This window comes from Passer domesticus, chromosome 9 (assembly GCF_036417665.1).
Source record: "Passer domesticus isolate bPasDom1 chromosome 9, bPasDom1.hap1, whole genome shotgun sequence".
NCBI classification, from domain to species: Eukaryota; Metazoa; Chordata; class Aves; order Passeriformes; family Passeridae; genus Passer; species Passer domesticus.
Genome location: NC_087482.1, coordinates 31,498,635 through 31,524,282, shown reverse-complemented (window position 1 = coordinate 31,524,282; position 25,648 = coordinate 31,498,635). Strand labels below are relative to the sequence as shown.

The window sequence follows — 25,648 nt, the reverse complement described above, 5'->3', positions numbered from 1 at the left end:
GTTGACTCTACCACAGTCAGCATGAAGCCCAAGTGTATTCCAAGGCCACAGGGACAGAATTGTTGCCAGGACTAATTACTGCCAGTGAAAGCATAATTTCTAAGCTGCCTCACCCCTGTGCAGGGAGCACCTGTCCTGTGCAATAAGTCATCTTTCCTTCATTGTTAGGAAAGTTTTTCAGGTCAGAGCTGTCATATTCTAAAGACAGATATTTCTGTCTTTAGAAATATCAAAGGCCATTGTGGATTCAATCTTTTGTCCCTGATACACATGAACTCATTACAGATGAGTTGGAAAGAGTTTGCTTATTTGGAAATATGTATTTTTAATGGCTGAAGTTTGGTTTTAGAAGTGCCCATCTCTCCTCACAATACATGGTGCCTGTAATGGTTGTGAAGTGAGAAGAATGTTGAAGTCATTGTTGCCAGATTTGATATTGCAAAGGGCTCCTTTCCCCCACCCCTAGTCCCCCAGCCCTCTACTCTGTGCTCAGCAGATGTAACTCTTCTGTTGTTTCTGTTTGAAAGGAGCTGGCCAGGAATTCCCACTTTGCAGGCTTCTACAACTGGGTTAAGGTAAGAGAACCCATGGGACACCCACATGGGTAAGTTCTGTAGAAGTGAAGTCTGTGAATGAGTCTGTAGAGGACAAGCAACTCCATTTATCTCTTTCTTTAGAGAAAACAAAGCAAAGAAAATGAGAAGTGGTTACAGAACAGGCATGTAGAAATGCTGTGGAGTTTGTGGTAGAATGAGGGTCATGAGTGTCTTGGAGGCTTTGTTTCTCCCACAAGAGGAAGCTGGGGCTGTGTTACACATAATTTTCATTGGTTGTACCATCTGTAACTCCTGGCCATCAAAAACCAGCACAGAAGGCAAAGAAGGGGTAGCATTGTAACACTGTCTTTCAGAAGAACATCCTTTGGGACATTAGACTGCATGTTTGTTCTTTTTCTCATTGTTGCTTCCCTGCCTCTAGTGTGGGAACAAGAGAGACCCTCCACAGATTGCACTGAGTCTGTGGAAACTCACTATGATGGACAGCCTTTAACTTGAGCTTTAGCTCACCTGACCTGCTGCATAAAAAATTGCTTTTTTGCCTGCAGTTATATTGGTCCCTCCCCCAGGACTGATGTTGGGCATTCAAAAAGAATTTATGGATATGATTGAATGTGTTTGAAGTAAAACTGATTTGGGAAGGAAGAGCTTAAAGCAGCAGCTTTTCCCTTGGCAATCAGGTGTCAGCTGTTTTGGCCAAACCACCCGTGGCACTCATTGCTTGCCATGCCCAGGAGAGGCAGGAGATCCTGCTGTGCTGCTGAGCACCTGCCCTGTTCCTTCCCATCCCTTTCAGATGGCTGCGAGAGCGGGATGGCTGTTGGGTGTACTTTGCACTATAGATGTGGCAGTAGTGTGTCTTATTTATTCATTTTTCTGCTTTGGACAACAGAAATCTCTCTTCAGCATCCCAGCAGGAGCCAATGTCACTGTCCTGGTGCCATCAGAGGCAGCTATCAAGAACTTGAGCAATGCTGACAAAGATTTCTGGTTGACCCCTTACATGCTGCCATTTTTAGTCAGGTATGAGAAGCCTCCTGCTTTTGCTTTACTGGGCCAAACAACAGTAACAGAGCCTTGAAATGGATTTTTTTCTTGTGAAAACATGACCAATGAGGACATATCTTGAGATAAATGAAGCAAATTTAAATATCTAGCAGGCAAAAATTAAAACACAATAGACCACAAACCATGGGAAGTGAGTTTATGTTTCATGTATTTGCAGAGAGATTTTCCCAGTCAGATGGCATCAGAACAATTCTCTCCATTGTTCTCTCCACAAGCTAAAGTACTTCCTGTCAGAGAAGTGAATGTTGGGTGCTATGGTCTTATCTCCCTGTCATTACCAACACTTCCCTAATCTTTTCTTTATCTGATTTGTTCCCCACAGAGCCCACTTCCTTGAAGGTGTCTTCACTGCTGAAAAGCTCAAAAAGTATGGGCCAGAATTACCCACTCTCAACCCACAGACCAGATGGCAGATAAACACCATGAGTGGCGTAAGGCTTTCTTACATAAAGCTCAAATTTAACTGCTGAGGGGCTGCTGTTTCCAGTGAGGAGCCTGGGTGGGACACTGGTGCCCTCAAATGCAGGCAGCTTTCAAAACAGATTAACCATGTGCAGCCTTGAATGAACAACGTATTTGTTTTGAATTTGCTTTGCACTTCCTGATCCTTTTGATTCTCCCTCTGGTTCTTGTGCAGGTACTGACCATCCAGAATGCAAGTGTAGTTGTCAGTGACATCCCTGCCAGCAATGGCATCATCCATGTCCTCAGTAAGGTACGTCAGTACATGTGGCACTGGGAAATGCTGCAGTTGTAACAGCAGGCTTGTGTAGCAGCCTCTGTTACAGGGCCAAGGAGGAAGACATGTCTGGATGGTTAGGAAGGGATATAAAGGCAAAATATATGAGGTTATCACAAGGTCCTGACAGATGTTTCCTGTGCAGCAGTGTTCAATGTTTAAAACATTTGTCTCCAGGACCAGTGGGAGGAGAGTTCCCCTTCTCTTGGCTGATAGAAGAGTTCAAGCTATTGCAGGACTGTGTGAAATGAGACCTTTTGATTGCCTTTCTTGCAAGCAGGGCAGGAGTCTGGTGAGATTCCCCTCAGCCCCTTGCTCAGCCTCGCTCTTTCGGCAGGTTTTGTTGCCATCCCCAGGAGATATCCCCCCGAGCCCTCCTGGTCTGCAGGAGCAGCTCAGCTCAGTGGCCTCCTTCAGCACATTCCAGGAGTTGCTAGAGGTAAGCAGCTGAGGTGAGCACAGCTGTCACTGTCACAACAGTCTTTGGAGCAAATGCCCACCTCACCCTGTACTGGGGGACCTAAATTTGGGCTGCCTGGGAAGAAAGGGAGATCGTGTGTGTCCTGCAGGAGAGGTCTTCTAGGAAAGCTTTTGTGCAGCCCAAGAGCTCCATAATTGCAGTTAGATCTCTAGATCACTGCCATGTGTTACAGTGGAAGATGACCTGTCTACTGCAGGTGCTCTGATGCCTGTACAAGGCAGAGAAAACCAGGAGAAAGGGAAGGCTTTTTCATAGCTGGGAAGCTGCTCTTATGTCAGCCAGGACAAGGAGCTGGCAATCAGATGTGTATGGCTGAGCAGAAGTTGGATATCCCATTTTCAAGCTTTCCCTCTTGCCTTTGTAATTGATCTCTCATGTGGTTTGGGTTTTACTCAGTACAAGGGTAATTGCTAATGTTACTTTTCTGGATATTTTTTAGGAGTACCAGCTTATTGGGAAAGTTGAGTCCTCTGAACAATATACAATTTTTGTTCCTGGAAATAACTCCATTGAGGAGTACTGCCGTGCTGCCAATGTGACCCAGCTGGTAAGCTCACTGCTTGTTTGCAATTTGAATGTGTGCTGTGGTGGGTACAGGGGCATTGCCACATTGCCAAATAGCTCAGGGGATTTTAGCATGCAGAGGAGATGAATATCTGATGCCAAAAGCTGGGAGAAATGTGGCAGAGAAATGAGAGGATTTCCAGGGGGGCTGCAGTGGGGTCTGAAAAGAATATTTGGACCCCAAGTGCAGAGTAAATTAGTATGTGGATAGATGGCACAACACCTTCCACTTCCTGGCTGGCTGTGGCAATTTTCAGACTTCTGAAAGCATTAATGGGTTCATCAAGTATCAGAATCACAAGTGTGATCAGTCCTCTGTGACAGAGAGTTTCTAGGCTCTGTGGGCTTAATTAGCCATTAGAGGTGCTTAGGTAGATTTCTTATACCATACCTCTGACTGAATTGTAGTCTATGAAGACTAAAATTTGTATTTTTGTGGATTTAGGACAATGAAACAGTGCAGTACCACATTATTCTGGGAGAGAAGCTCTTGCCTGCAGACTTGAGAAGTGGAGTTCACAAGAACAGCATGCTAGGGCTCTCCTACTGGCTGATGTTTTACCAAAACAGCACTCAGGTAAGGGAGGCAGGCTGTCCTGCCATCTGAGGCTCTGGATTGACCTATCACTTCCTAAGGCTGGTGACCCAATATTCCCATTTCTCTTTTGTACACCCTCACAAGTCCATCCTTACTGCTGGACTGTCTTGGAGCTGCCAAGCAACCCATGCAAAAGGAGTTGAAGGTTATTGTCTCAGCTGTTATCTCCTGCTTTGCAGAAGTTTGTCAATAAGATTCCTTTGGATGGAACGTCCTTTGAGACGAGGAATGGCATCCTGATTGGGGTGTCCCAGGTGCTCCAGGTCCAGAAGAATCGCTGCACTGCCAATACCACCACCATACTGAAGGTAATGGTGACGTCCAAGGAGCTGACACCATTTCACAGGGTTCCTCCACCTGCCGAGCCAAACTGATGGGTAACAGACCACCTTCCTTGGCTGCCCTCATGGATGAGACAGTAGCTTGTGGTGTAACCCCAGATGAGCCTCATGAAATGGGACATTGTGGAGATTTGGCACCTCCTACCTGGAGATTCTGTACATCTAATGCAGTTCTTGTGCAGATCAGCTCCCTTGCTGATCTCCCATGGGGCTGGCTAGTGCAGGGACTCCCAGATACTCAGCTGTGGAAGGAAAATCCAGCCCAATTTTTACATGCCATGACCACAAACTCCCTTAGAAAATGCTCCCTGGTTTGCCTGGGAGTCGTGGCCAAAAGTCCAGCTTGCATGTACCTTGTGGCTCATGGCAATTAAGCCACTAAACCTGAAGATTGCAGTGTCAGACTGCCTGCTACAGATCAGGAAAAAAGTATTTGCAGACTTTTGTGAAGGAACCTCAGGGCTACAAAAATTCTTGGGACTCAGGAGGGGTGTGGCATATGATCTCTTCTTTTGGTGTTTTGAGGCACAGAGATAAAAACATCTTTGTCCCAGCCAGCAGCCTGTAGAGCAGCATTTGTAATTCAAGGTTAGTGTCTTGGTGTGATGTGGGTAGAGGGCACCTGGTGACTTGTCCTGTTCTCTGTGCCCTAGTCAAGGTGTGGCAAGTGTGACAAGGGGATCAAGTGTCCTTCTGGATCAGTTCTTTTGGTGAGTCTTGGATCCATCTGCCCTTGAGTACTCTGTAGCTCATCCACTGCCAACGTTTGCAAGAAAAAGCAGAAGCCAAGGGAGAGTTACACAGGAAAAACATGGACATGAATCATGAAGCTCCACCCAGCTGGCACCAGGTTTTACCTGAATTTCAGGAGCCCTTTCATTTTCACACTTAACAGGGAAGAAGAGATGTCTTTTTTTTTTTTTTTTTTTTTTTTTTTTTTTAATCTTTGACTATTTTGTCATTATCATCAAGGAAAGGCAATTTAAGAGTGCCTGTAGCAATTTCCCTGTCTGGACCATTGATTTGTTCATGCAGATGGGCTGGCTATGCCTGCAGCTTGTTTGGGAGTGAGTGACAAACATATCCAGAGAGGAAAATAACCAAGCATTTCATTTCCATGCTGGCTGTGAAATGCCTAGCAGCTACATCTGGCTTCTTAGGCCTCGCTGCTTTACCCTATACCCAAAAATTCCCAATTCTTTTTTTCTCAGAATTCAGACCAACATGTACCATGGGTTTGGCAGGTAAAAAATAGACTCTATGTGGTGACCTCACATCCAGAGATGCTTCATTGGTCCCACCTCTGGATAGTTCAGATTTTTAGGGCTATTCCTGTCAGATACAAAGCAAGAACACTGCCATAGTGCACCAAAATGTACATTATTTGTCTAAATATTGTGGTGTCTCCTATGTGTGTGTCTATGTTGATTATATCCTCAGGAGCCCCTTGGAAGAGGGAATCTCGCTAACTGCAGATTGCGCTCTGCGGGTGGAGGAACAACAGGCTGCCATTTCACCTGTGCAAAGGTTTCTCTGGTGAGAAAAACATTTGCCTCTGATTCATTTTGGCTAAAGCACGATAGATGGGTGTGAGAAGCACAGCCATGGAAGTGCAGGCTGTGCTGAAATCCTGGCTGTGTTTGTGCCGTTGCATAGCTGACTGGGGTTGTCTGGGAATTGCTCTCTATCCGGGAGGTGGAGGGCACTGGAACAACAAAAGATCTGCAGAAATGTCTGCATGGTGATGGATTGGGACCTGCTGCTTCGGTATTGTTGCTCTGGGTTTTGTTCTGCAGAGGAAGAGAAGGAGTTGAGTGTTTGCAGTCTGGTTTCCTAAGGAAATGAGGCATGAATGATGGCATTCTGCTTGTGCCTGTGCCTTCCCGAATAACTGATGACTCACTGGAGCCAAACCAAAGGGAGGAGCAGAAGGGCTCACACCTCATGTTGTGTGTATTATGGCCCCTACCAGTTTTGTGAAAATGGGTTGCTGGAAGAAAACACTTAAAGAGAAAATGGTGAAAGAAAGGCTTGTGTGAATTGACGTCTTATAGGTGTTGCAGGATCACTTGGAAAGTTTAGAGAGAATGGGAAATTGAAAAGGGAGAGGGGGAGTTAGACTTACTGTACTCACATAGAGAGTTTCAGTCAGCACTTGTCCCTCATTTGGCACTTTTGCGTGGCTTCATTAGATGTTGTTTCTCATCATCTGTAATATCTAACTTTGTCCTGTCATGATTTTCTTCCCTCCGTGGGTAGATGCAGAAAGAAGTGAGAGCAGTTAAATCAGGTTTTGGAACCAAATCACCTCCTGCCAAAGCCTCTCTCTACCCAGCAGAGAGACACACTGAGGACACAGGCAGGAGATGGGCTGGAGGGACACAGGATATTTCAGTTACTCACCAAAGGGCCCATGTTTCCCAAGGGCAGCGCAGACCTTTACATGAAGCTCTGAGCAACACAACCTCATTTCAGGGTGTTCACGCAATCCTACCCGTTCCTTCCATGTGCTGTCAGAAATTATGACTGTCACACAGAGACAATCAAGCTGTACCTTGTCTGTGTGCACAGGATGGCTCACCCCAGCTTGCTCTTGTTGGTTTTCCAGACATCCGTCTGCTGCCCCGGCTACTACGGCCACATGTGTGAGATGTGCCCCGGGAAGCCAGGCCGGTGGTGCTCTGGGAACGGGGAGTGCCAGGATGGCATCCAGGGCAGCGGGGAGTGCTGCTGCCTGGAGGGCTTCCACGGCACTGCCTGTGAGATGTGTGAAGTGGGACGGTACGGAGCCGACTGCAAATCAGGTGACACCCGTGGCTGTGGCAGCTTGGCTCTGCCAAACTGCTTGCAAGGGCAGAAATGTGGCCACAGCTCAGCTCTCAGGAGGGGTGGTGGGAGAGCAGAAAGGTGCCAAGACTCTGAGACAGGCAAATGGCTGCCGGGTCTCTGAGACAGAGACAGCAGGAGTGAGCACTTGTGGCCAGCCAGAGTGGCCCCATTTTGTATCTTCAAACCAAGCATGTGCTGTGCTGTGCTACTCTTCATGCTGCCACCCAAACTACAGCAAGCACAGGCAGGTGATCTCTTCCTGTGATTTTTGGCCTGGCAGTGGGGCATCAAGAGCTGATACTCCTGTGACATTTTCTTTTGATACTCCTGTGACATTTTCTTGATGGCAGTTTGATGTGTTGGATTAGCAACAGAGCAGACAATGAAATGGCAGCAAGTCTCTTCTGGTGAGCCTGGCTGGTTTGACAGTGGTGTTTGTATTTGCCCTGCAGAGTGTGCCTGTGACAATGGCATTTGTAACGACGGGCTGCGAGGGGACGGGAGCTGCGAGTGCTTCCCGGGGTGGACGGGCCCCACCTGCCAAGAAAGTACGTGAGTGTGAAGGGGCCTCTGGTGTAAGAGTGGCAGAGAAATCTGAGGGATCCCCTCGAGTTTTCAGAGCAGCTCTGTCTGCTCTGACCACAGAGTTACATGTACTCTGCATTCCCCCAAAACCTTTACAGACTCTGCTTTCTCATTCCTGCACACAAGCTGCATTTGCTGTGACTTCCCCAACTGTTTATTTTGGTAACCCAAGAAAAGCCTATCCCTGCTTCTACCTTCACTGAGGTTAGAGGCACCTCAAAACCAGCCCCTTGCTCTGGGAGAGAAATGGGAGCTTCCAGCCACATTGAGTTGGTCATGAGTCCTGTTGCTTTCCTAAGAAGGTGGCAGGGCTTGATTTGAATTTTCAAAAGGCCCCAGTGTGTTTGCTGAGCTGCTTTTTCTGCTCACAGATGCAGTCACACAGGTGAGCTCAGGCCACAGTCTGCAGTTTTCAACAAATCTGTCATTGTGTGTTAAAATAACATGTTGAAGATGGACTTAGGATTTTGATTAGCATTTGGGTGAGGATGGACTTAGGATTTTGATTAGCATTTGCTCCATGAGCTTCTAAATACCTTGAGATTTTAAAGGTTTGCACATAAAGGTTGATTTTATTGTGAATTTAGAAATAGAAATCAAGCATAGCTGTCCTACTAGTGCAAATGCCAAGCATGAAAACAGCTCATCTTTTGCTTCAAGAGGGCCAAAACCAAATGGCTCTGTGTTCTGGGTTAACAAGGTTTCAGTTCTTGTTTCGTTCTGACCAGTGTAGAGGCCACACAGATAAAATCAAGTTGAACCATTAGCTGAGACAGAGAACATCAAATTCCCTCTCTTGCAAAGTGCCAAAACATAAATCCCATGAGATTTTCCTGCTGCCACACAGGACAAGACAGTTAGCATGTCTCCTGGTTTGCAGGCTCCTTTTCTCTAGATGGTAGAAATGGCCCCAGCTGAAAATTCCAAGTTATATTTGTGTTTTCTTTTGCAGGAATCAAAATTGATTTATGCAATAACACCTGCCATCAAATGGCCAAGTAAGTGCAGAAGAGGGGCTGAGTCATCCATGTGTGTTTGTGTGTTTTACTCAGAGGTGATTCTGGCTGAGGAATTGGCAGAGGGCTGGCAGAAGGTGCCTGCTCATCAAAGATTCATAATTGTCAGTTCCTTTCTGGGAGCTCTCTTTGGACCTGAGCCACGTGCAGTCTCCCCAAGGATTTTGTCTGTCCAGGCATAAATCCAATCTAAGTTCCTTCAGCATGTGTGGATGGCAGAAAGCAGAGATTCCAAAGTGCTCCAAGGCTGGCCTTATTCATGGAGCAAAACAACCAGCCATTTACAAACTCTTTCTGCCCCTGCCAAGGAATGAAACAGGGCTGGATGGCTCCCCCAGGCTCCCTTCTCCATCCATTATCCAGAGCCCTGGTTTAGGCAGGGACCCTGCCATCCCCCTTGCACCTTGCAGAAGCTTGTGGGTGTGGTGAGGATGCACTGTGGGAGGCCTGGGCTGGACACCAGGTCCTGGCCAGTGTGACTGGAGTGTTTGGAGCTGTAAAGGAATACCTGGAATGTGCCTCCTGTGGTCATTGTGGTCTCTTGCATATGCCAGATTTGAACAGTGCTTCTCACCAGCCAAGCAAATCAGGAGGTGTTGTCAATGATTGTTTATCCCTGTCTTGTTTCAGCTGCCTCAACAGTTCCACAGATTCCCAGCCTACCTGCTTCTGCTCTGCTGGATACACAGGGAATGGGACCCACTGCACAGGTGTGTCCAGCAAAGACAAGGGGAAATAATTGGCAAGAAGCTGCCAGAGGAAAGATCACTCAAATCCTTATCCTCTCAGCCATCCACCATGAACTCTGCCATGCTTTGGTAGAGATGTTTTCCAGTCCAGAGCTTTACACAGGATGCTCTTCATGTTGCTAAAGCCTGCAAGAGAGGGATAAAAAGGCAGGCAAGTGTAGGAGGGCAGTTCTTACAGCCTGATGTACATGAACGGATTGTACTTGTTCTAATATGACAAGTATTGGTGGCAAAGTTATAACAATTTTGGCCATGAATCCTTGGAATGTGGGGTTTCAATTTCTTAGAACTTTGTGATTCTTCTATTTGCTGGCCATACCAAAATCAGGTAATAGTGCAGCAGTAGAGCCAAAAAGAGGTGGAATTTCAGGATACTTCACCAGAGCTACATTACATACCTTGTTTATGTCAAAAGCAAACAGACCAGGAAAAAAACAAGTGATCAAATTGTAACAGTCAAAACACTGGTAGACATTCCAATTTCTTTTCAGTATTGCCCTTGTTGGAAAGTGAGTAAGGGGGGGAAAAAAGCAAAAAAAACCAACTCAAACATGTAAGTTGTTCAGATAAATGTATTTTTTTCTCATCTAACCATTAGTTGTCAGTGAGCAAATGCTGTGAGGGAAAGATTTCCAGTTTGGATGTTACATAAGCTCAGCTTATTGACTTGGACTGGCCTGTCTCAGAACTGGATAAGACGCCATGTCCTAAAAGAACCAACAGTTTCTTTGGGAAACCAAAAGAATTTAACAAGATGTTGTGATTTTGTAAGATATATGATCATTTTGGCACAGTTGACCATTCCTAGGTGCTCTGAGCTGATCTGCTCCTCTTGTTTTTGGTCACAGAAATAGATCCCTGCACTACTGACCACGGTGGCTGCTCCATGCACGCTGTGTGCACCAAGGTGTCCCCAGGAGAGAGAACCTGTGCTTGCAAGGAAGGCTATGCTGGGGACGGGACACTCTGCATGGGTGAGTGCTCAGAGTGTGTTTTGGGGGTAGCAGAAGAGCAGCATCAATTCTAAGGGGATTTTCAGACTAAAACACCAGTGTTTTGGTCTCAGACAAAAAGATTCCTGCAAGGTTTCTTGCTCTTATGCATGTCATGGAGAGGCCCAGGGACAGAGGGTAAGGGCAGTCTCCCACAGTGGTGCTCTGGGGGAAGATGGAGCTATGGGGAATCCAGTCCTCTCATATTATTTAAAGCACACCCAGACAGGCTTGGAATTTTCTGTGGGCAGATTTGTCACAGCCCAGAGGCCCACATGTGTCAGGAGTAATGTTGTAGTTACACCCTATTCCTTTGCTATCACAAGACACTTTCCCAGGAAAGTGTTCCCCAAGTTGGAAGGTTCTTGCTGTTGCTTTCCCAAAACCTCTTTGGATCACCAGTTCCCAGCTGCCTTGAGCAGCCCTCAGCAATAACTTGGCCTTATTGTTTTGCTGCAGAAATTGATCTCTGTCTGGAAAGCAATGGGGGCTGCCACACCAACGCAGAGTGCATCAAAACAGGCCCAAAGAAGGTGAGTGTGTAGGGTGGATGTCAGGGCAACGTTACCATGGAAGTTGTCACAGCTGTCACTAGAGACAGTTCTGTCCATTGCAGTGCCCTGCTTTGTGCTTACTCCCTTCCATGTAGAGAAGGTTCCTTGGAAGAGCATGAAAACATTGCTGTTTCCATGAGAGCAGATGGCTTTGCTGGCCAGAGGCTGAAGGCAATCTCGGGTTATATTTGTTGTGGACACAAGCTTGGTTATCCATGGAGGTAGCAATAGTTGCTACACCACATGCCTTCTGTCCAGGGCAGCGCTTGTGTGTTTCCTTTATTTGGTCCAAGTTTGAGCCCAAGGATCTGTTCTCCCTCCAGGTTGCCTGCAACTGCCTGCCTGGTTACAGTGGGGATGGTGTGAGCCAGTGCAACCCCATCAATTTGTGTGAACAGGTATGTCAGCATTTGGCTGCTTCCAGAGGTGAAGGCCACAGCCTGGGAGTGCTCCCTTCTCCCAGGAGTTAACAGCAGGAACAGCATTAGCCTGGTTGGTTGGATCTGAAGTCTTGTTTTTCCACATACTGAAGGATTTCCTTGTGTGTTTGGTCTCCATTGCCTCCTGCAGTCACTTGCAGTTCTGTCTGTCACCCAGCATTCCCTCAGGGTGGAAAGGGGGACAGAGGGTTGGAGTCATGTGAGCTTTTTCCTTTGTGTCCACTTCATGTTGGATGTGCTCAAAAGCCTCAGAGTGTTCTGTGCTCAGGGACATCATGCCAAGCTGTCCCTCTGAATCAGGGGCTTTGTCATGGACTCTGTGCTCTAAAGTGAGGTGTAAAATTTTATTTCATGGGTGGATTTGGTGCTGGGAAGCCCTTGAGAATTTGGGTGAAGTTTATTCTAAGGCAACAACAGGGGGAAGGGATGGTTTCCTTTCACTGGGCTGGATGGAGTTTGCAGCTCCCACACACAAGCAGCAGTTCAGGTGGTTGGAGAAGCCCCTCCAAGCAGCCTTTTGCTTTCCCTGCCAGAACAACGGAGGCTGCAGCCCCTTTGGGCTCTGCAAGTACACAGGCCCTGGCACTCGGAACTGCTCCTGCTCCTGGCACAGCATTGGAGATGGCTTCACCTGCCGTGGCAAAGTGCATCAGGTGAGAGGCCTGTGCTGCACCTTCTGTGTCCCCTGCCCTGCAGCAAAGCACTCCCTCATCTCCAGAGGGTGAGCAGGTCTTGGTGTCACATTGACATGTGTGTGGGAGAGGAGACAGGTGCTTTGAGCAAACCCCCCATAAATCATAGGTGTGTTTGGTGTGCCAGCTATGGGAGAGAACCATGGCAAAGTGACGTTGCTCCAAAGGGAAGGAACACTTTGCTGCTGTCAGCAACATTGGCCATACCTCCAAGGGACTGCTTGCTTCATGTCATAAACAAATGGGAGTAGTCTTGTTTTTTCCCAAGGCAACTCACTTCTGCCCCATGGGATGAGGGCAGATGTCCCCTGTGGCCATGCCAGGACTTGGGACCCAGCTTGGAGGGCAGCAGTCTCTGTCCAGTTCTCTTGCCAGTGCAATGGCTGTCTTTGGGCAAGCTGGTGACCTTTTCAGGCATTGGGAAATAAAAGCTTGTGCCCACAGCAGAGCCATGAGAAAAGAGATGGAGTGTGTGTCTCTGCTCTTACTGAAAGCCAGTGTGGTGAGGAAAGGGTGTTTGCCTTCTAGGGTATGTCTGCCCTCTGGGCAGCATCCCAGAACTGGCAGTGGCAGCACAGTGAGAATAAAGCAGAGATTTTGTGAAGCACTCAAGGTGTCCCATGAGCACAGGACAGTTGCCCATGAGACAGGTGCTGCAGGACCAGCCAGCTTTCATCTTCTGGCCACTCCATCCTGCAGCACTCAAGAATGGTGCTGGCAGAGCTCTCTGCAGCATCCATGTCATCTGTGCCTGCAGAGCTGGTGAGGGAGGGAGGGAAGATCACTGTGGTGTGCCAGGAGAACTGGTGTCTCTTTGGGGTGGGAGAATGACTCAGAATGGAAGGAGCAGGTCACTGTGCTGGTTGGTGAGGAACCAGTGGAAGGGACCCTGCTAACACCAGCTCAATTCCCTTTGTTAAAGGAGCTTGGAAGGATTCCAGATGCATCCATGTTCTTTAGGATGATACAGGTTGGTGACAGCTTTGTCCTTGTCTCTGTGTAGTGAATCCAACCTAGGGCTTTCTGCAAAGTGTTTTGCTAACTGGAACAATGTTTTCTGCTTTCCTTCCCACAAATACTCTTCTGACACAGGCAGAAAGCATCAAAGAACTCAGTGGGGCAGGGCCTTTCACTGTCTTCGTCCCACAGACAGATTTCATAGGAAACACCACAGTGGTAAGTGCCCTCCCATGCCAAGCTCTGCCTGGTGTTTGACAGCTCCAGTTGTGGCAATGTCCCCTCCAGGACTCTTCTGCCCAGTGAACCAGGGCAAAGGGGCTGTGCCATGGAGAGTTAAAGGCACCCCCTGTTCTCCATCAGTGTAAAAGCAGAAGTTTGGAGGCATCTCACTGAGGACACAACCTGGACAGGGGTGGACATATCTCCTCTTGTTGGAGATGACATCTTGTGGGCCTCAGAGGCACTGTGCCAGATCAGTGGTGTGTGGTGCTTTTGGTACCCATGGGGCTGGTAACAAGGCTCCCATTCATCTGTGACTGACCCGTTACTCCTTCCCAGGAATAAGAGAATGGCAGCTTTTTGGTGTCAGTGTAATGGAATATCCTAACCCCGTCACTGACTAGTCAAGCTGGTTGAAATTTCCCAAATGGTTTTGTGCCTTCAGTGTGTTTTGGGGGGACCATCTTCCCTGCAGGGATGAGTCAGAGGGAACTCAGGCAATCCAAGTTTCCCCCACTGGGGCTGGGGGCCCTGTGTGCAAGGCAAAGTGCCCCGGTGTGCCCTCACTCCTGTTTTCTGTCTCTAGTTTGAGGAGTGGAAGAGCAGAGGCCTCCTCCGCGACCTGCTTCGCTACCACGTGGTGGGCTGCCAGAAGTTGCTCTCCAGTGACCTGGAAGGCCAGGAGTCCCTTATATCTTTATCTGGCCACAAAATAAAGATCACAGTGAACGAGGTACTTCCCTCTGCTGTCCCATTTGTCGGGATGTCACTTTTTCTGTCGCGTGAAGGCACTGTGGGTGTGGCAGGTGACTTGCCCGGGGTCCACAGCGCGGGGCCGGGGCTGGCGCAGGCCTCAGCAGGTCCCCTCTCTCTCAGAATAGCATCACTCTCAACGAGGAAGCCAAAGTGGTCACGAGTGACATCGTGGGTGTCAACGGGGTCATTCACTTCATCAACAAGATCCTCATTCCCAGTGACCTGGTGGGCTGTAACGTTTCCTCCAAGCTCTCACAGGTAAGGCTGGAGCCGTGCCCTGCTGTCAGGGCTGTGTGAGCTCAGGGACAGATCTCTCTCCCAGCAGTGCTGCCTCAGCCCAAGGCTGCCTGGGCTGCTCTTCCTGCCTGTCCCTGACTGCCTAGGGGTTGTCTGAGGCCACAGGTTTGGCTTGTGAAGATGACAGCATTGGTGGGATATTTGGAACATAAGGAGCCTTTTCCATCATGAGGGAACAACAGTTCTGGATGTAGGCAGGAGGATCTTGTCCCGTGCCAACCATTACACTCCTTTTCCAGCACAGAGCAGATTGCAGCATGAGTTTGCCAATGTCTCTCTGTGACTCCTTAAGCAAGCATTAGGGGCTTATAGAGCCTGCATTTTACAGAATCTAACATATTTTCTGTGCAGCAAAACAGAGTGCTGGAATTCATCCCAGCTCCTGCCATAGCAGTGTCTATCCAGGACGAATCAGAAAAGTGGTGACTGCTGAATGCCAGCCCTTTCCAGGCCAAACCATCAGCATGATGGTGACAGAGAAAAAGTTGTTGTGGTTGCCTATCTGGTTTCTCCCCCGCATTGCTGGTCCTGGATGGGGAACCCTGGGTGTCATTTTTCGCTTTCCTCCCTCTGCAGCAGAACATCACGGACGTGGCCGAGGCCTTTGGGTACACCATTTACAGCAAGCTGCTGCAGGTGAGCCGCTGTCCCTGCTGCCCGGGGAGGTGCTGGGTGCCTGGGCACAGCCAGCGTGGGCTCGGGCTCCCCTTTGTGTCGCTGTGCTGGGGCAGGACGCGGAGCTGCTGCCGCTGCTGGCTAACCCGGCGCACAGACCCTTCACGCTGCTCTGGCCCACCAACGCCGCCTTCAGCGCCCTCCCGGAGAAGCAGCAGAAGTTCCTGTACCGCAGGGAGCACCGCGACGTGCTGGCCTCCTACCTCAAAGCACACATCATCAGGGACACCAAGGTAAGTGTGGCAGCACACAGCCTTGTAGCTGCCAGGGCCACACGAGGTGCCACTGTCTGCTAGGGCTGTGCCAGAGTGACCTTGCCAAACATTCTGCTGCCACAGAGCACACAGTGTATCGCTGTCTTGAGAAGACCCAAAGCTGTTTGAGCACTTGAGGCACCTTCAGCATCATGGTGAACCTCTGGTGGCTGAGCTGGAACCTTCTGTCATCAGCTTCTGGGGAGCTGCAAGGCTACACACAGGCTCTTGTGTACAGGGGTATGAGTGAGGGGAGTCCAGCTGAGCAAAGCCAGGTCCTGCTTTTTCACACTGGCCTCTCACTGTGCAGGAATCTGGGACTAACCCAGCTGTGCCACCCACACCAGCTTCAGGGACTGCCACATCACACCCCTCTGAGACTGGCCACTGACCCCTGCCCTCACCATGTCTCAACATGAACTGTGAGTTTTGCCAGTCTCTCCTTCACATTCTTATTTTTGCCTCTTAGATTGCTGCTGGTAACGTGCCCCAGATTGAAACCATACGGTCCATGCACGGCTCCACCATCTCATTCAGCTGCAGCAAAGCCCACGTGGTGAGTGTTGGTGATTCCAGGCTTGGCTTCCCATGGAGCAAGTGTCCCTGGCATGGCCACGGGGCAACTGGTGCTTCTGGCATGGTGTGAACACAGAGCTGGGGTGCTTGCAGGCTGGGACACCCCATTCCCTGGCTACAGCTGGGCTGTAAAGAGGCACAGGGCATGGCCAGCTGGCAGGGCAGTGCACAGGTGTCTGGTGCACATGAATGTCACAATGACCTGGCTGCATGGTACCACAACCTTCAGAGAGCACGTGCTGCATGGGCAGAGGCCATCCTTAGGAGAGGTGGCTGTGAAGAGTACATAGGAAGGATGGTCAAGGACGTGCACAGAGATTTTGGAGTTCTTGGAGTGATTAAGAAGCCATGGCAGGCAAACCCAAGCCACTTTTGGGTGGCGCAGCCAGGATGTAGGATGTGCCAGAATCACAAGTTGCTTTCTTCCCCTGTCAGGGGGAGATTCTGCTGGGGAATGGTGACGCCACCATCATCCAGAGGCACATGGAGTTCAATGGGGGCATTGCTTATGGCATCGACAGATTGTTGGAGCCACCAGATCTGGGATCTCGGTGTGACGAGTTCACCTTGATTGAGCTGCAGGTAAGAACCTGTCAATGAGCATCTGGGCCACCCATGCAGCCCCGTGCCTGGGAACAGGGATGTCTGGAGGGTTTGCTGCCCTTTCTTGGCAAAGCTCTGAGCAGCCAAGAGAGGCAGCAGCACGTATTGAGTTGTTGTGAGGTTTCTTTCTCCCCTCCACAGGGATCTACAGAGAGCTGTGGACTCTGTGGCTTCGAGCCACCCTGCCCTGCTGGCTCCGTTCAACGGGTAAAGCTCACAGCTTTGTCACCAGGGAGGCCCTAGGGGGCTGATGACAGCACCCATGTGCCCCTCATGTTTTAACAGCAAAATGAAGGTTCACCTGAGTGTGGCAAGCCCTTGGCTCAGTCACATGGTCCATGCCTTGCCCCAAGTCATGCAGGAGCTGGGCTGAAAAATATGGGGTCCAGTGGGTCAGTTCTGTGTGGGTGACAGTGGCACAGGGCTCCCTCCAAAAGCACTGGGGATGGCTCTGGGTGCTTTATAGCAAAAAAAGCTCAGCCTGGGAGTGGCTCAGGGATCCCATGGTGAACAGCTTTGGGAGGCTGTATCCCATTCTCACTTCTGGCTTCTGGCATGTCCCTGAGGTTCCTCTGGGGCTCCACTGTCTCCATCCCCAGCACATGTTAAGAAGCCTCTGTTGCTTGCCTAAAACTGAATGAGTGCAAAAGAAAAGTCAAGGTGACTTACCAATGACCAATGTGGCAATCTCTGTGTTCTGCCTGTTTCCTCACAGGGGGAAACCAGGCGCTGCTACTACTATGGAAACCACCTGCTGAGGAACACCTTCCTGTTCCACCACAACTCCCTGCTGCGGCCGGTGTGGCCACCACACTCCCCGTGGGACCCCTTCAGGAGACACTTCTCTTCCAGGGGGCCTCTCAGACGAGGCTGCAGGAGGAGCTGCGTGTCCAGCCACTGGGTCCCGCAGTGCTGTGCCAACCACTACGGCCGGGACTGTCGGGGTAAGAGCCACGCCCCTGTCCCGCCCGGCCATGTCCCCTGCGGGAAGGTGGCATTCCTGGTTCAGCACATCCAGTAGTGTGCTTCTGCGGAGAAGGGTGGGCAAAACCCCAGGAGGGGAGCCCCAGCCTGTAGAGGGTGCAGGGAGCAATACCCTGAGATTATGACAAGAAGTTCCCTTTCCTTGGAGAATGTCTTGTCTCTGTGAAGAGCCCTGGGCACAGGGCTACTGGGGGTAGCTGTCAGACATGTCACTCACCTCTAGGTGTTGTCAATGTTCAACCATTCCCTGGCATCTCCCTTTGTGCCATGGGCAGCTTTCATGTCCTTGGGTGAGTCTGCTGTTAGTGTGCGGCAGGACAGCACAGCAGGGCTTCTCCCAGGCTGGAAGCTGTGCCAAATGTGTCCCTCTTGCCCCCATTCCTAAGTTTTCCTGTCACGGGATGTCCCCAGCACTCAGTGCCCAGCCTGCTGAGCTGTCCGTGGTCTGAGCACCCCGAGAGCAGCAGCTCAGGGGCACCTGGTGTGTGGGGTCTGGGGTGAGGGGGCAGCGGGAGGCAAAGGGACCCTCCAGCACAGGGTCCCTTTGTCACCAGAGCCTCACTGAGGTGCCCCATTTGCAGCGTGCCCGGGAGGGCTGGAGACACCGTGCAACAACCGTGGGACCTGCGATGACAAAATCGGCGGCTCGGGGATCTGCAACTGCAGCCAGGAGTTCATCGGGACGGGCTGCGAGCTGTGCGCGCCCGGCAGATACGGCCCGGAATGCCGAGGTACCGCGGCTGGGCGGGGCTGCGGCACCGGGGCCCGCGGGACAGGGGAGGTGCTGGCCTCAGCCCCTTGCAGCCCACGGCTGACAAGGCCACAGGGTCAAAGAGCCCTCCTCGTTTGTCGAGCACAGCTGAGAGCCACAGTTTGGGAGAATATTTCACTGTACTGTGAGCTGGGGGATGCAGAAGTTGTGATGAACCCAGTACAGAAAGAGCATCACCTGGGACATGCTCAGCAGGGACCTGTGCCCACGTGAGACAAAAGCAAAGGGAGGAAAAAGAGAGTCCTCCATCCTCCCATCCCAAACTGGGCCTCTCAGGGTCTCAAGGAATGTTTCAGAGTGAGAAACACATTCCAGAAACGCCCAGGGGAGAGGACTGATTGGATATGGTGGGTGCAGGGGCTTCTCTTCCTCTGTGAAAGGCGTGTGTGATGGGGCCAGGACTGGCAGGAAGGGATGTGTCCACCTGTGCCCACCTTCACACCTGCCCACAATGCCACTTTTCTGCCACGTGGCTGGCCCAGGGCCTTTCCACCAAGGCATTAATGCTGTGTTTGTCCATTCCTCACAGAGTGCAACTGTACTGAGAACGGAGTGTGCAATGCAGGCCTGCACGGCGATGGCTTCTGCTTCTGTGCCGAGGGCTGGACTGGGGACCGCTGTGAAATCAGACTGGGTGAGGGGGGCTCAGCCGTTCCCTGGGACCCGCCTGCTGTTCCCTGGGACCTGCTGCCACATGGCTGCTTTCCCAGGAGCTGGGTAGTTCAAGCAGCTGTTCAGAAAGATCTCCAAAAAGGAGCTCTCAGTTGTGAGGCTCATCCCGAGATCTGCCACATGCTGTTGAATTTCACAAGAGTTTGGGTGGTGAGGAAGGGATGGAGGAGAAAAGCTCTGCTGGATCATGAGCACGTCCCTGAGCTCAGAGGTGCTCCAAGCAGGGCTCGAGGCTGAGGTGAAGATCTGAGGTGTGTCCGATGGAGTAACAAACCTCTGTGTTTGGGCAAAGCACCTGCAGAAGAGAACGGGGGGAGGCAGAGAGGTGGGAGTGTGGGGCGGGTGGGCTGGGGCAGAGGCTGGAGGTGGCAGCCGTGTCACGGCCCTGCGGTCCCTGTGAGCCGGGTGTGCTCTGCTTTCAGTGGTGACACCCACCTGCTCTCCGCCATGCCATGCCCAGGCCGCCTGCCGCGCCGGCAACCTCTGCGAGTGCGACCTGCACTACGAGGGGGACGGGAGAACCTGCTCAGGTACGGGAGAACCTGCTCAGGTACGGGCAGCTCGGGGCCGGGCTGCAGCGGGGATGACGGGCAGGACAGCAGGCTGCCGATGGCCGTGCTGGGTGACAACCGGCACGACAGCCAGGCTGCCCCCAGGACACCTCATGAGAAGGTTTAGTTAACCCAGGACTTCCCTCCCGCAGTGATCGACATGTGCAGCCAGGACAACGGGGGCTGTGCCAGGCACGCACAGTGCTCGCAAACGGGCGTGAACGTGTCCTGCGCCTGCACCCCCGGCTACCGAGGCGACGGCTACATCTGCGAGCCCATCGACCGCTGCGCCGACGGCAGGAACGGGGACTGCAGCGAGCACGCCCTCTGCATCAGCACCGGCCCGGTGAGCGCGGCCCCGAGCACCGGGGACACCCGCGGGCCTGGCAGAGCCGCCCAGCTGGGTCCCCGGGACAGCCATGTGGCACTGTCCCCCTGCTGCAGTCCCCTGCCCCTCCTCTCTGGTGCCCTCAGGTGCTGTGCACATCCTGCGGGTGCCTACCCCCAGGCAGGGGCTGTGCTGCTGTGACAGCTCTGGGGATGTTATGCCGAGATCGTTTCCCCCCACTCCTCTGTCTAAAGAGCAAAAGCTGTGTCAGTTGTGTCATTCCTGGGCTGGTTTGGGGGCTCCTGCATGGTCCTTCAAGGACAATGCTGGCCATTTTTGCAGAAGAACCACAGCCGATCACCACAGGCCAGAGGATGGGACTGGGGGCATGGTGCAGTGCAAGAGTCAGGAGCCACATAGCTCAAAGCTCAGCTCAAACAAACAGCACGTGCCAAGGATTTGATGTGACATTTCCTGGGTGTGGGCACAGGCCATGTGGCCTTTAACAGCTCTGTCACAGCCCCAGCAGGCTTTAGAGGCATTCTGAAGGCTCATGCCCATCTCCACAGGGATGCCAAGATCCCCAGCTGGCACCTGTGTGTTTGCACTCACACAACTGCCACCCTTCCCTTGTGCTGCAGAACGAGCGGCGCTGCGAGTGCAAGCAGGGCTACGTCGGGGACGGGATCCAGTGCCTGGAAGAGGTCGTGCCCCCCACAGACCGGTGCCTGGAAGACAACGGGCAGTGCCACCGGGAGGCCATCTGCACTGACCTGCACTTCCATGGTGAGCGTGCTCAACCCTGCAGGGCCAGGGATGGTGTTCCATGGAGAGGCCACATTCCCTCATCCTCCACCTTTGGCCTGGAGCTCCCCTCAGGAGAGCTGCAGGGTGGGATGGCCAAGGGGACAGGGACTCAACTCTGTAGCTTGGCATGGTTGTCACATTTTCCTTTTCCCTGCATGTCATACGGGGACGGTGAGCCATCCTTGTCTGCTCCATGTGGCCTCTGGTGGCAGTGGCTCCCGTGTGGAAGGCCAGAAGCTCAGAGGAAGCCTCTCCCTCACCTGTGCCTTGTCCACATCCCACCCTCCTTGGCAGTGCTGCCCATGGTCACACAGGGACCCACGTGGCTGCCCAGGGAGGTGGCTCAGTGTGTCCTGTACTGATGCTCCTGGGCTCTGGTATTTTGCAGATAAGACCATGGGTGTGTTTCACCTGCAGTCACCCCGAAAAAAGTATGACTTCACCTACGAGCAGGCTCAGGCAGCCTGTGCTGCAGAAGGTGCTTCCCTGGCCACATTCCAGCAGCTGGCAGCAGCACAGCAGGTCAGGGAAGAGGTGGCTCTGTCCCCTGTGGGGCTGGGACAGGGCATGCATCTCCCAGGGCCTGGGCCAGCCCAGGGGTGACATGTGGGTGGGAGACCTCTCGACCCCTCAGCCAGGCCCGGTTTGCTCCATCTATATCCATGAAACAGGAGGGCTGGTGGGTCTTGCCAGGCACACTGGGATGGGACTTGTGACCATGCCCAACACTCTGGGTGTCGGGGCTATGGTGGATGAGGCACAATGGGAATGTTCATTGGGGTGGAAAACCTGGCACAGAGCTATTTTTAATCTAATCATTGATTTTCCTCTTCTAGATGGGATTCCATCTGTGCTTGGTGGGTTGGCTGGACAATGGCACAGCTGGATACCCCACAGCCTACCCCAACCCCAGCTGTGGCTCCAGCCGTGTGGGCATTGTGGACTACGGCTCCCGAAGCAACCTGAGCGAGACCTGGGACGCGTTCTGCTACCGGGAGAAGGGTGAGGGGTGCCAGCACTTTCCCTGGGGACAGTCCTGCTGGGCACCAGAGCTGTGTCAGGGCAGCAGGCAGGGGAGCATGAGAGCAGGCGGGCACACCCCCTCTCCCCATGCCCATGTCCAGAGGGAATGTGGTGAGGGTATCCAGAAATCCAAAGGTGCTTGGTGCAGCCAGCGCTGGTGAGTCCAATCACAGCCTGGTGTTCCTTTGCAGATGTGACCTGCAGCTGCCGTGATGGGTTTGTGGGAGATGGGTTCTGGTGCAGTGGGAAGCTGCCCGATGTGCTCGCAGACCAGGACCGCTTCTCCACCTTCTATTCCGTAAGCCACGCTCTGCTGGTGCTGCAGGAGCAGCAAGGCAGAGGGAGGGATAAGCTGGGACAGGGAGGAGTTGGGGTTTGGTCTGTCTGCAGAGGGGGTTTCTTTCCAGGGCTGGGGTGTTCCTGGGCTGGGGAAGGGGGTGGCATTGTGCTGCCAGCAATGTGCTGATGGGGTAGATCTCCCATCTCTTCCAGATGTTGCTCAATTTTGCCAATGACACAGAAGAAGGACTGGATTTTTTCATGTATTTGTCTGATGTCTCTGCTCCCAAAACTCTCTTTGCCCCTCTGAATTCTGGCTTTGCAGACAATGAGGTAAGCAAGCAGCAATGAACTACCAGAGCCCCAGAAGAGAGCAGGTGTCACCAAAGCTGGCATGACAGTGTGAAATAGCCTGGGGAAGGGGGAGGAATGAGGGTCAGAGAGGACCAGTGATTTGAGGTCTCCAGTCCAACCATTCCCTCAGTAAAGCCATTTAGGTCAGGATGCTCAGAGCCTTCTCCAGCTGAGCTTTGACAATCCTAAGGGTGCAAATCACCCCTGCCCTGCACATTCTGTGCCATGCTATCTGTGAATGGAGCTGTCTGTGGCCACGGAGAGCCTGGGTTTGGCTGGGGGGCTGCGCAGTAGCAGGGAAAGGGAGAGACCAGCTGATCTATTTCTCACCCCTGTGCACTGGTGCTTATTCAGACACTGACAGGAGAAGAACTGAAGCTCCACGTGTCATCCAGCAATGTCATCCTCTTCAGCTTCAACCTCACAACAGGCACCATCATCCCGTCCCAGTCAGGATACGACCTCCATGTATCAGAGCTGCCAGCAAGCAACAGTACAAAGCACTCAGTAGGTTTAGCCTTGGCAGAGGACAAAAAACAGCACAAGTTTTCACCACATCTCTTTTGAGACAGGGAATGATGGGGAGCCTTTCTGGGCAGGTGACATCATCTGTGTCCTGTGCTGTAGGACGCCAAGGGGATCAATGACACGATGATTGTGGAGTGGGACATCATAGCTTTCAATGGCATCATTCACGTGATAGCAGAGCCACTGAGGATCCCACCGCCCCCTGTTCACGTTGGCCAGGTGAGTCTGGGGGCTGACCAGGGCTGGCATCAGGCCTGGGGCTGGGGATGAAATGGCCTTGTCCTCTGCTCTGTGGCACGGCTCATTTTGGGAGGGCTGCCCACGGTCCCGCCGCGGAGCAGCAGCGGGGCAGCGCCGTGAGGGGGCCGCTGTTTCGGCACAGGTGAACGGCGCGGCGCTGGGGCCGGGCTCCGTGGCCACGGGGACGCTGTCGGCGCTGTGCTTCGCGCTGGCGCTGCTTGCCGGAGCCGGCGTCGCCTACTACTGCGTGAGGAGGCGGCGGCAGCTGGGGCAGTTCGGGTACTACCAGGTACGGGCGAGCCGCGAGCGGTCGGGGGCGAGGGCCGTGGGTGGAGCCGGGGGTGGGGCGGATCGGCCGGGGCAGCTGCGGGGTCCCGGTGCGGAGTGCGGGTCCCGGTGCGGAGTGCGGGTCCCGGTGCGGGGTCCCGCGCGTGAGTGGGCGGACCGCCAGGGGGCGCCCGTGAGGGACAGCGGGCAGGGGGCGGGCGGGGCTTTCCCCGTGCCCGCACCCCCGGGCCGGTGCCGCAGCGCCCCCACCGCCGCTCCCGCTGCAGGCCGATCTCCGCGGGGACGAGGAGCAGGAGGAGGAGGACGAGGCGCGGCCCCGGCCGGAGCGCGCCGCCAGGCCCCGCCCGCAGCGGCCGCTCGTGGCCATCCCCAACCCGCTCTACGGCGGCCACGCCCCCGACTACGAACCGCTGCACGTGAGCCACGCCCCGCCCCGCGCCCCGCCCCGCTCCCGCCGCCTCCGCCCGGCCCGCGGTGACGCCGCGCTCTCTGCCCCGCAGGACCCGCCCCTGGCGGACACCGGCACCGACCCCCTCGGCTTCCCGCAGTGACCCCGCGCGGCCCCGGCCGCACCGCGGGGAAATAAACAGCTCAGCGCCACCGCCTGTGCCGCGCCTGCCTCGCCGCCCCGCCCCGCCGGTACCGGCCGCCCCCAGCAGGTGGGAGCCCCAGCCCCTCGTGCCCTGCCCACGCCTGTCATGACCCCGTACGAGGTGGTGTCTGCCCAAGCCTCCAGCATGCACAGCCCAGTTCAGCCGCTCCCAGGGACGCACGGCCCTCGGTGTTCCCGTGCGGCATCCCCCGGGCCCCGCTGCTGTGCCCCCTGGTCAGGTACGAGTCCCGTCAGTCACCACCCCAAACACCTTTCGGTTCCGCTGGAAGGCACCGCCGCTCCGTGCGGAACGCTCCAGCCTCGCTCTTCGGCCCAGGCGCCGTTGGTCGTGCCCCGGGACAGGCAGAGGAGCCCGCGGAGCGCAGTGAGAGGGTTAGTCAGTTAGTTACACATGCTGCAGACGTTTATTGGGCTACACACTACACACAGCACAGAGACAAGTGCCACATGCACCTACTGCAGGTGTTTGATTAGAGCAGCCACGTTAACGGATTGTCCAAGCCACTGAGTTGAGCACAAGGCATCTTGAAAGTGTGCAACAGGCTGGCACATGGCACAAAGACAAGGCAGTGACACACAAGTGACAGACTGACAGGCCAGCCTGGCACAGCACTGGGGAGGAACAGGTAGGAGAAGAGTGTGTGTGTGTGTGTGTGAGACTCTCTGAGGGTTGCTGACACACGCAGCACCTTTCCCTGAGTCACAGGTCCTGCCACAGGGTCCTCCACACGGCCCTGGTTCCTCTTCCTCAGCTGCCCCCACACTGACAGGCCCAGCCCCTACAGCCATCACCACGGCCCGATGCTCAGCCCCTGGTGCCCAGCTCCCTCCAAACCCAGAGCCCTTACCCACTCTGCAGTCACTCATTCACCTCCTCTGTGCCTGCTCACTGCCAGGCCCTCCTTTCTCTGTCCCCTCTCTCCTCCCTGTCCCCTCAACACCGACTGCCCCTGAGCAAGCTGGCACTGTCACCCTTTTGCTGTCTGCAAATGGTGCAGCAGTGAGGGGAGGAGGAGGACCAAAGCAATCAGTATTGCTGCTCCTTCATCCTATAGGCATCACTTCCCACACACCCACCAGCTTTCTGAGGGCATGAGCTCCTGGCTCTTAGGGCCAATCAGCATCGCAGTGGCACAAACTTCCAATACCCTCTTTCCACCTCACCTGCCCTCTACCCCTCCCCAGCACCTTGTGTGGCCCTGGGAGAATTTGAAGCCTGTACAGCAAGGCCCTGGGCCAGGTGCAGAGCCCACTCTCTGCACCTCACATCCTAAACCAGCTCTCACCTTCCTGGGCCTCCTGGCTGTCACCCTTGTCCCATCCTATAGACTCTGGCATCACTATTAGCATCTCTTTGCTCTTCCTCCTGCTGAGGAGGCACCACAGGGCTTTTGTCTGGCTACGCTCCCCATGGCACTTCACACTCGCCCCCTCCCCAAACATCCTCACGTGCCCCTCCAGCCACCTTAGGCCACATCTCAGTGAACACAGATGAAGGTCACCACCTCTGCTGCCAGCCTGCACCTTCCTTGAAGGGCTGAACACATCCCCTGCAGCTCTCAGCAGACCACTCCACATCAACTGCCAAAGTATTGATGTCACATGGCACCAAACCCCAAAATACCAACAGTGCACAGCCTTGTTCTTTCTCAAAAAGCAGCCAT

General features: G+C 53.2%; 1 protein-coding gene across 3 annotated transcripts in view; it reads left to right on the top strand.

Annotated features, from left to right (window-relative positions):
- STAB1 (stabilin 1) overlaps nucleotides 1-25,377 on the top strand; it is a 54,031-nt gene extending 28,654 nt beyond the window's left edge. Inside the window, exons 29-70 of one of the 3 annotated variants that reach the window (XM_064432447.1) lie at nucleotides 528-575; nucleotides 1,450-1,580; nucleotides 1,948-2,056; nucleotides 2,263-2,340; nucleotides 2,702-2,803; nucleotides 3,285-3,392; nucleotides 3,855-3,986; nucleotides 4,187-4,315; nucleotides 5,002-5,058; nucleotides 5,789-5,884; nucleotides 6,957-7,152; nucleotides 7,630-7,725; nucleotides 8,715-8,760; nucleotides 9,409-9,488; nucleotides 10,376-10,501; nucleotides 10,979-11,052; nucleotides 11,397-11,471; nucleotides 12,047-12,166; nucleotides 13,128-13,175; nucleotides 13,298-13,381; nucleotides 13,971-14,117; nucleotides 14,261-14,398; nucleotides 15,014-15,073; nucleotides 15,169-15,345; nucleotides 15,836-15,922; nucleotides 16,378-16,524; nucleotides 16,687-16,752; nucleotides 17,261-17,489; nucleotides 18,111-18,260; nucleotides 18,831-18,935; nucleotides 19,396-19,503; nucleotides 19,677-19,870; nucleotides 20,494-20,638; nucleotides 21,048-21,181; nucleotides 21,496-21,661; nucleotides 21,874-21,980; nucleotides 22,175-22,294; nucleotides 22,670-22,822; nucleotides 22,943-23,062; nucleotides 23,226-23,372; nucleotides 23,638-23,787; nucleotides 23,872-25,377. In XM_064432447.1, coding sequence (XP_064288517.1) covers nucleotides 528-575; nucleotides 1,450-1,580; nucleotides 1,948-2,056; nucleotides 2,263-2,340; nucleotides 2,702-2,803; nucleotides 3,285-3,392; nucleotides 3,855-3,986; nucleotides 4,187-4,315; nucleotides 5,002-5,058; nucleotides 5,789-5,884; nucleotides 6,957-7,152; nucleotides 7,630-7,725; nucleotides 8,715-8,760; nucleotides 9,409-9,488; nucleotides 10,376-10,501; nucleotides 10,979-11,052; nucleotides 11,397-11,471; nucleotides 12,047-12,166; nucleotides 13,128-13,175; nucleotides 13,298-13,381; nucleotides 13,971-14,117; nucleotides 14,261-14,398; nucleotides 15,014-15,073; nucleotides 15,169-15,345; nucleotides 15,836-15,922; nucleotides 16,378-16,524; nucleotides 16,687-16,752; nucleotides 17,261-17,489; nucleotides 18,111-18,260; nucleotides 18,831-18,935; nucleotides 19,396-19,503; nucleotides 19,677-19,870; nucleotides 20,494-20,638; nucleotides 21,048-21,181; nucleotides 21,496-21,661; nucleotides 21,874-21,980; nucleotides 22,175-22,294; nucleotides 22,670-22,822; nucleotides 22,943-23,062; nucleotides 23,226-23,372; nucleotides 23,638-23,787; nucleotides 23,872-23,922 — 4,836 coding nt within the window. In that variant the 3' untranslated portion in view covers nucleotides 23,923-25,377. Of the gene's footprint in view, nucleotides 1-527; nucleotides 576-1,449; nucleotides 1,581-1,947; nucleotides 2,057-2,262; nucleotides 2,341-2,701; nucleotides 2,804-3,284; nucleotides 3,393-3,854; nucleotides 3,987-4,186; nucleotides 4,316-5,001; nucleotides 5,059-5,788; nucleotides 5,885-6,956; nucleotides 7,153-7,629; nucleotides 7,726-8,714; nucleotides 8,761-9,408; nucleotides 9,489-10,375; nucleotides 10,502-10,978; nucleotides 11,053-11,396; nucleotides 11,472-12,046; nucleotides 12,167-13,127; nucleotides 13,176-13,297; nucleotides 13,382-13,970; nucleotides 14,118-14,260; nucleotides 14,399-15,013; nucleotides 15,074-15,168; nucleotides 15,346-15,835; nucleotides 15,923-16,377; nucleotides 16,525-16,686; nucleotides 16,753-17,260; nucleotides 17,490-18,110; nucleotides 18,261-18,830; nucleotides 18,936-19,395; nucleotides 19,524-19,676; nucleotides 19,871-20,493; nucleotides 20,639-21,047; nucleotides 21,182-21,495; nucleotides 21,662-21,873; nucleotides 21,981-22,174; nucleotides 22,295-22,669; nucleotides 22,823-22,914; nucleotides 23,063-23,225; nucleotides 23,373-23,637; nucleotides 23,788-23,871 lie in introns of those variants that run through there. The other 2 variants (XR_010368476.1, XM_064432448.1) reach the window with 2 other exon arrangements.
- Nucleotides 25,378-25,648: the final 271 nt, after the last annotated feature.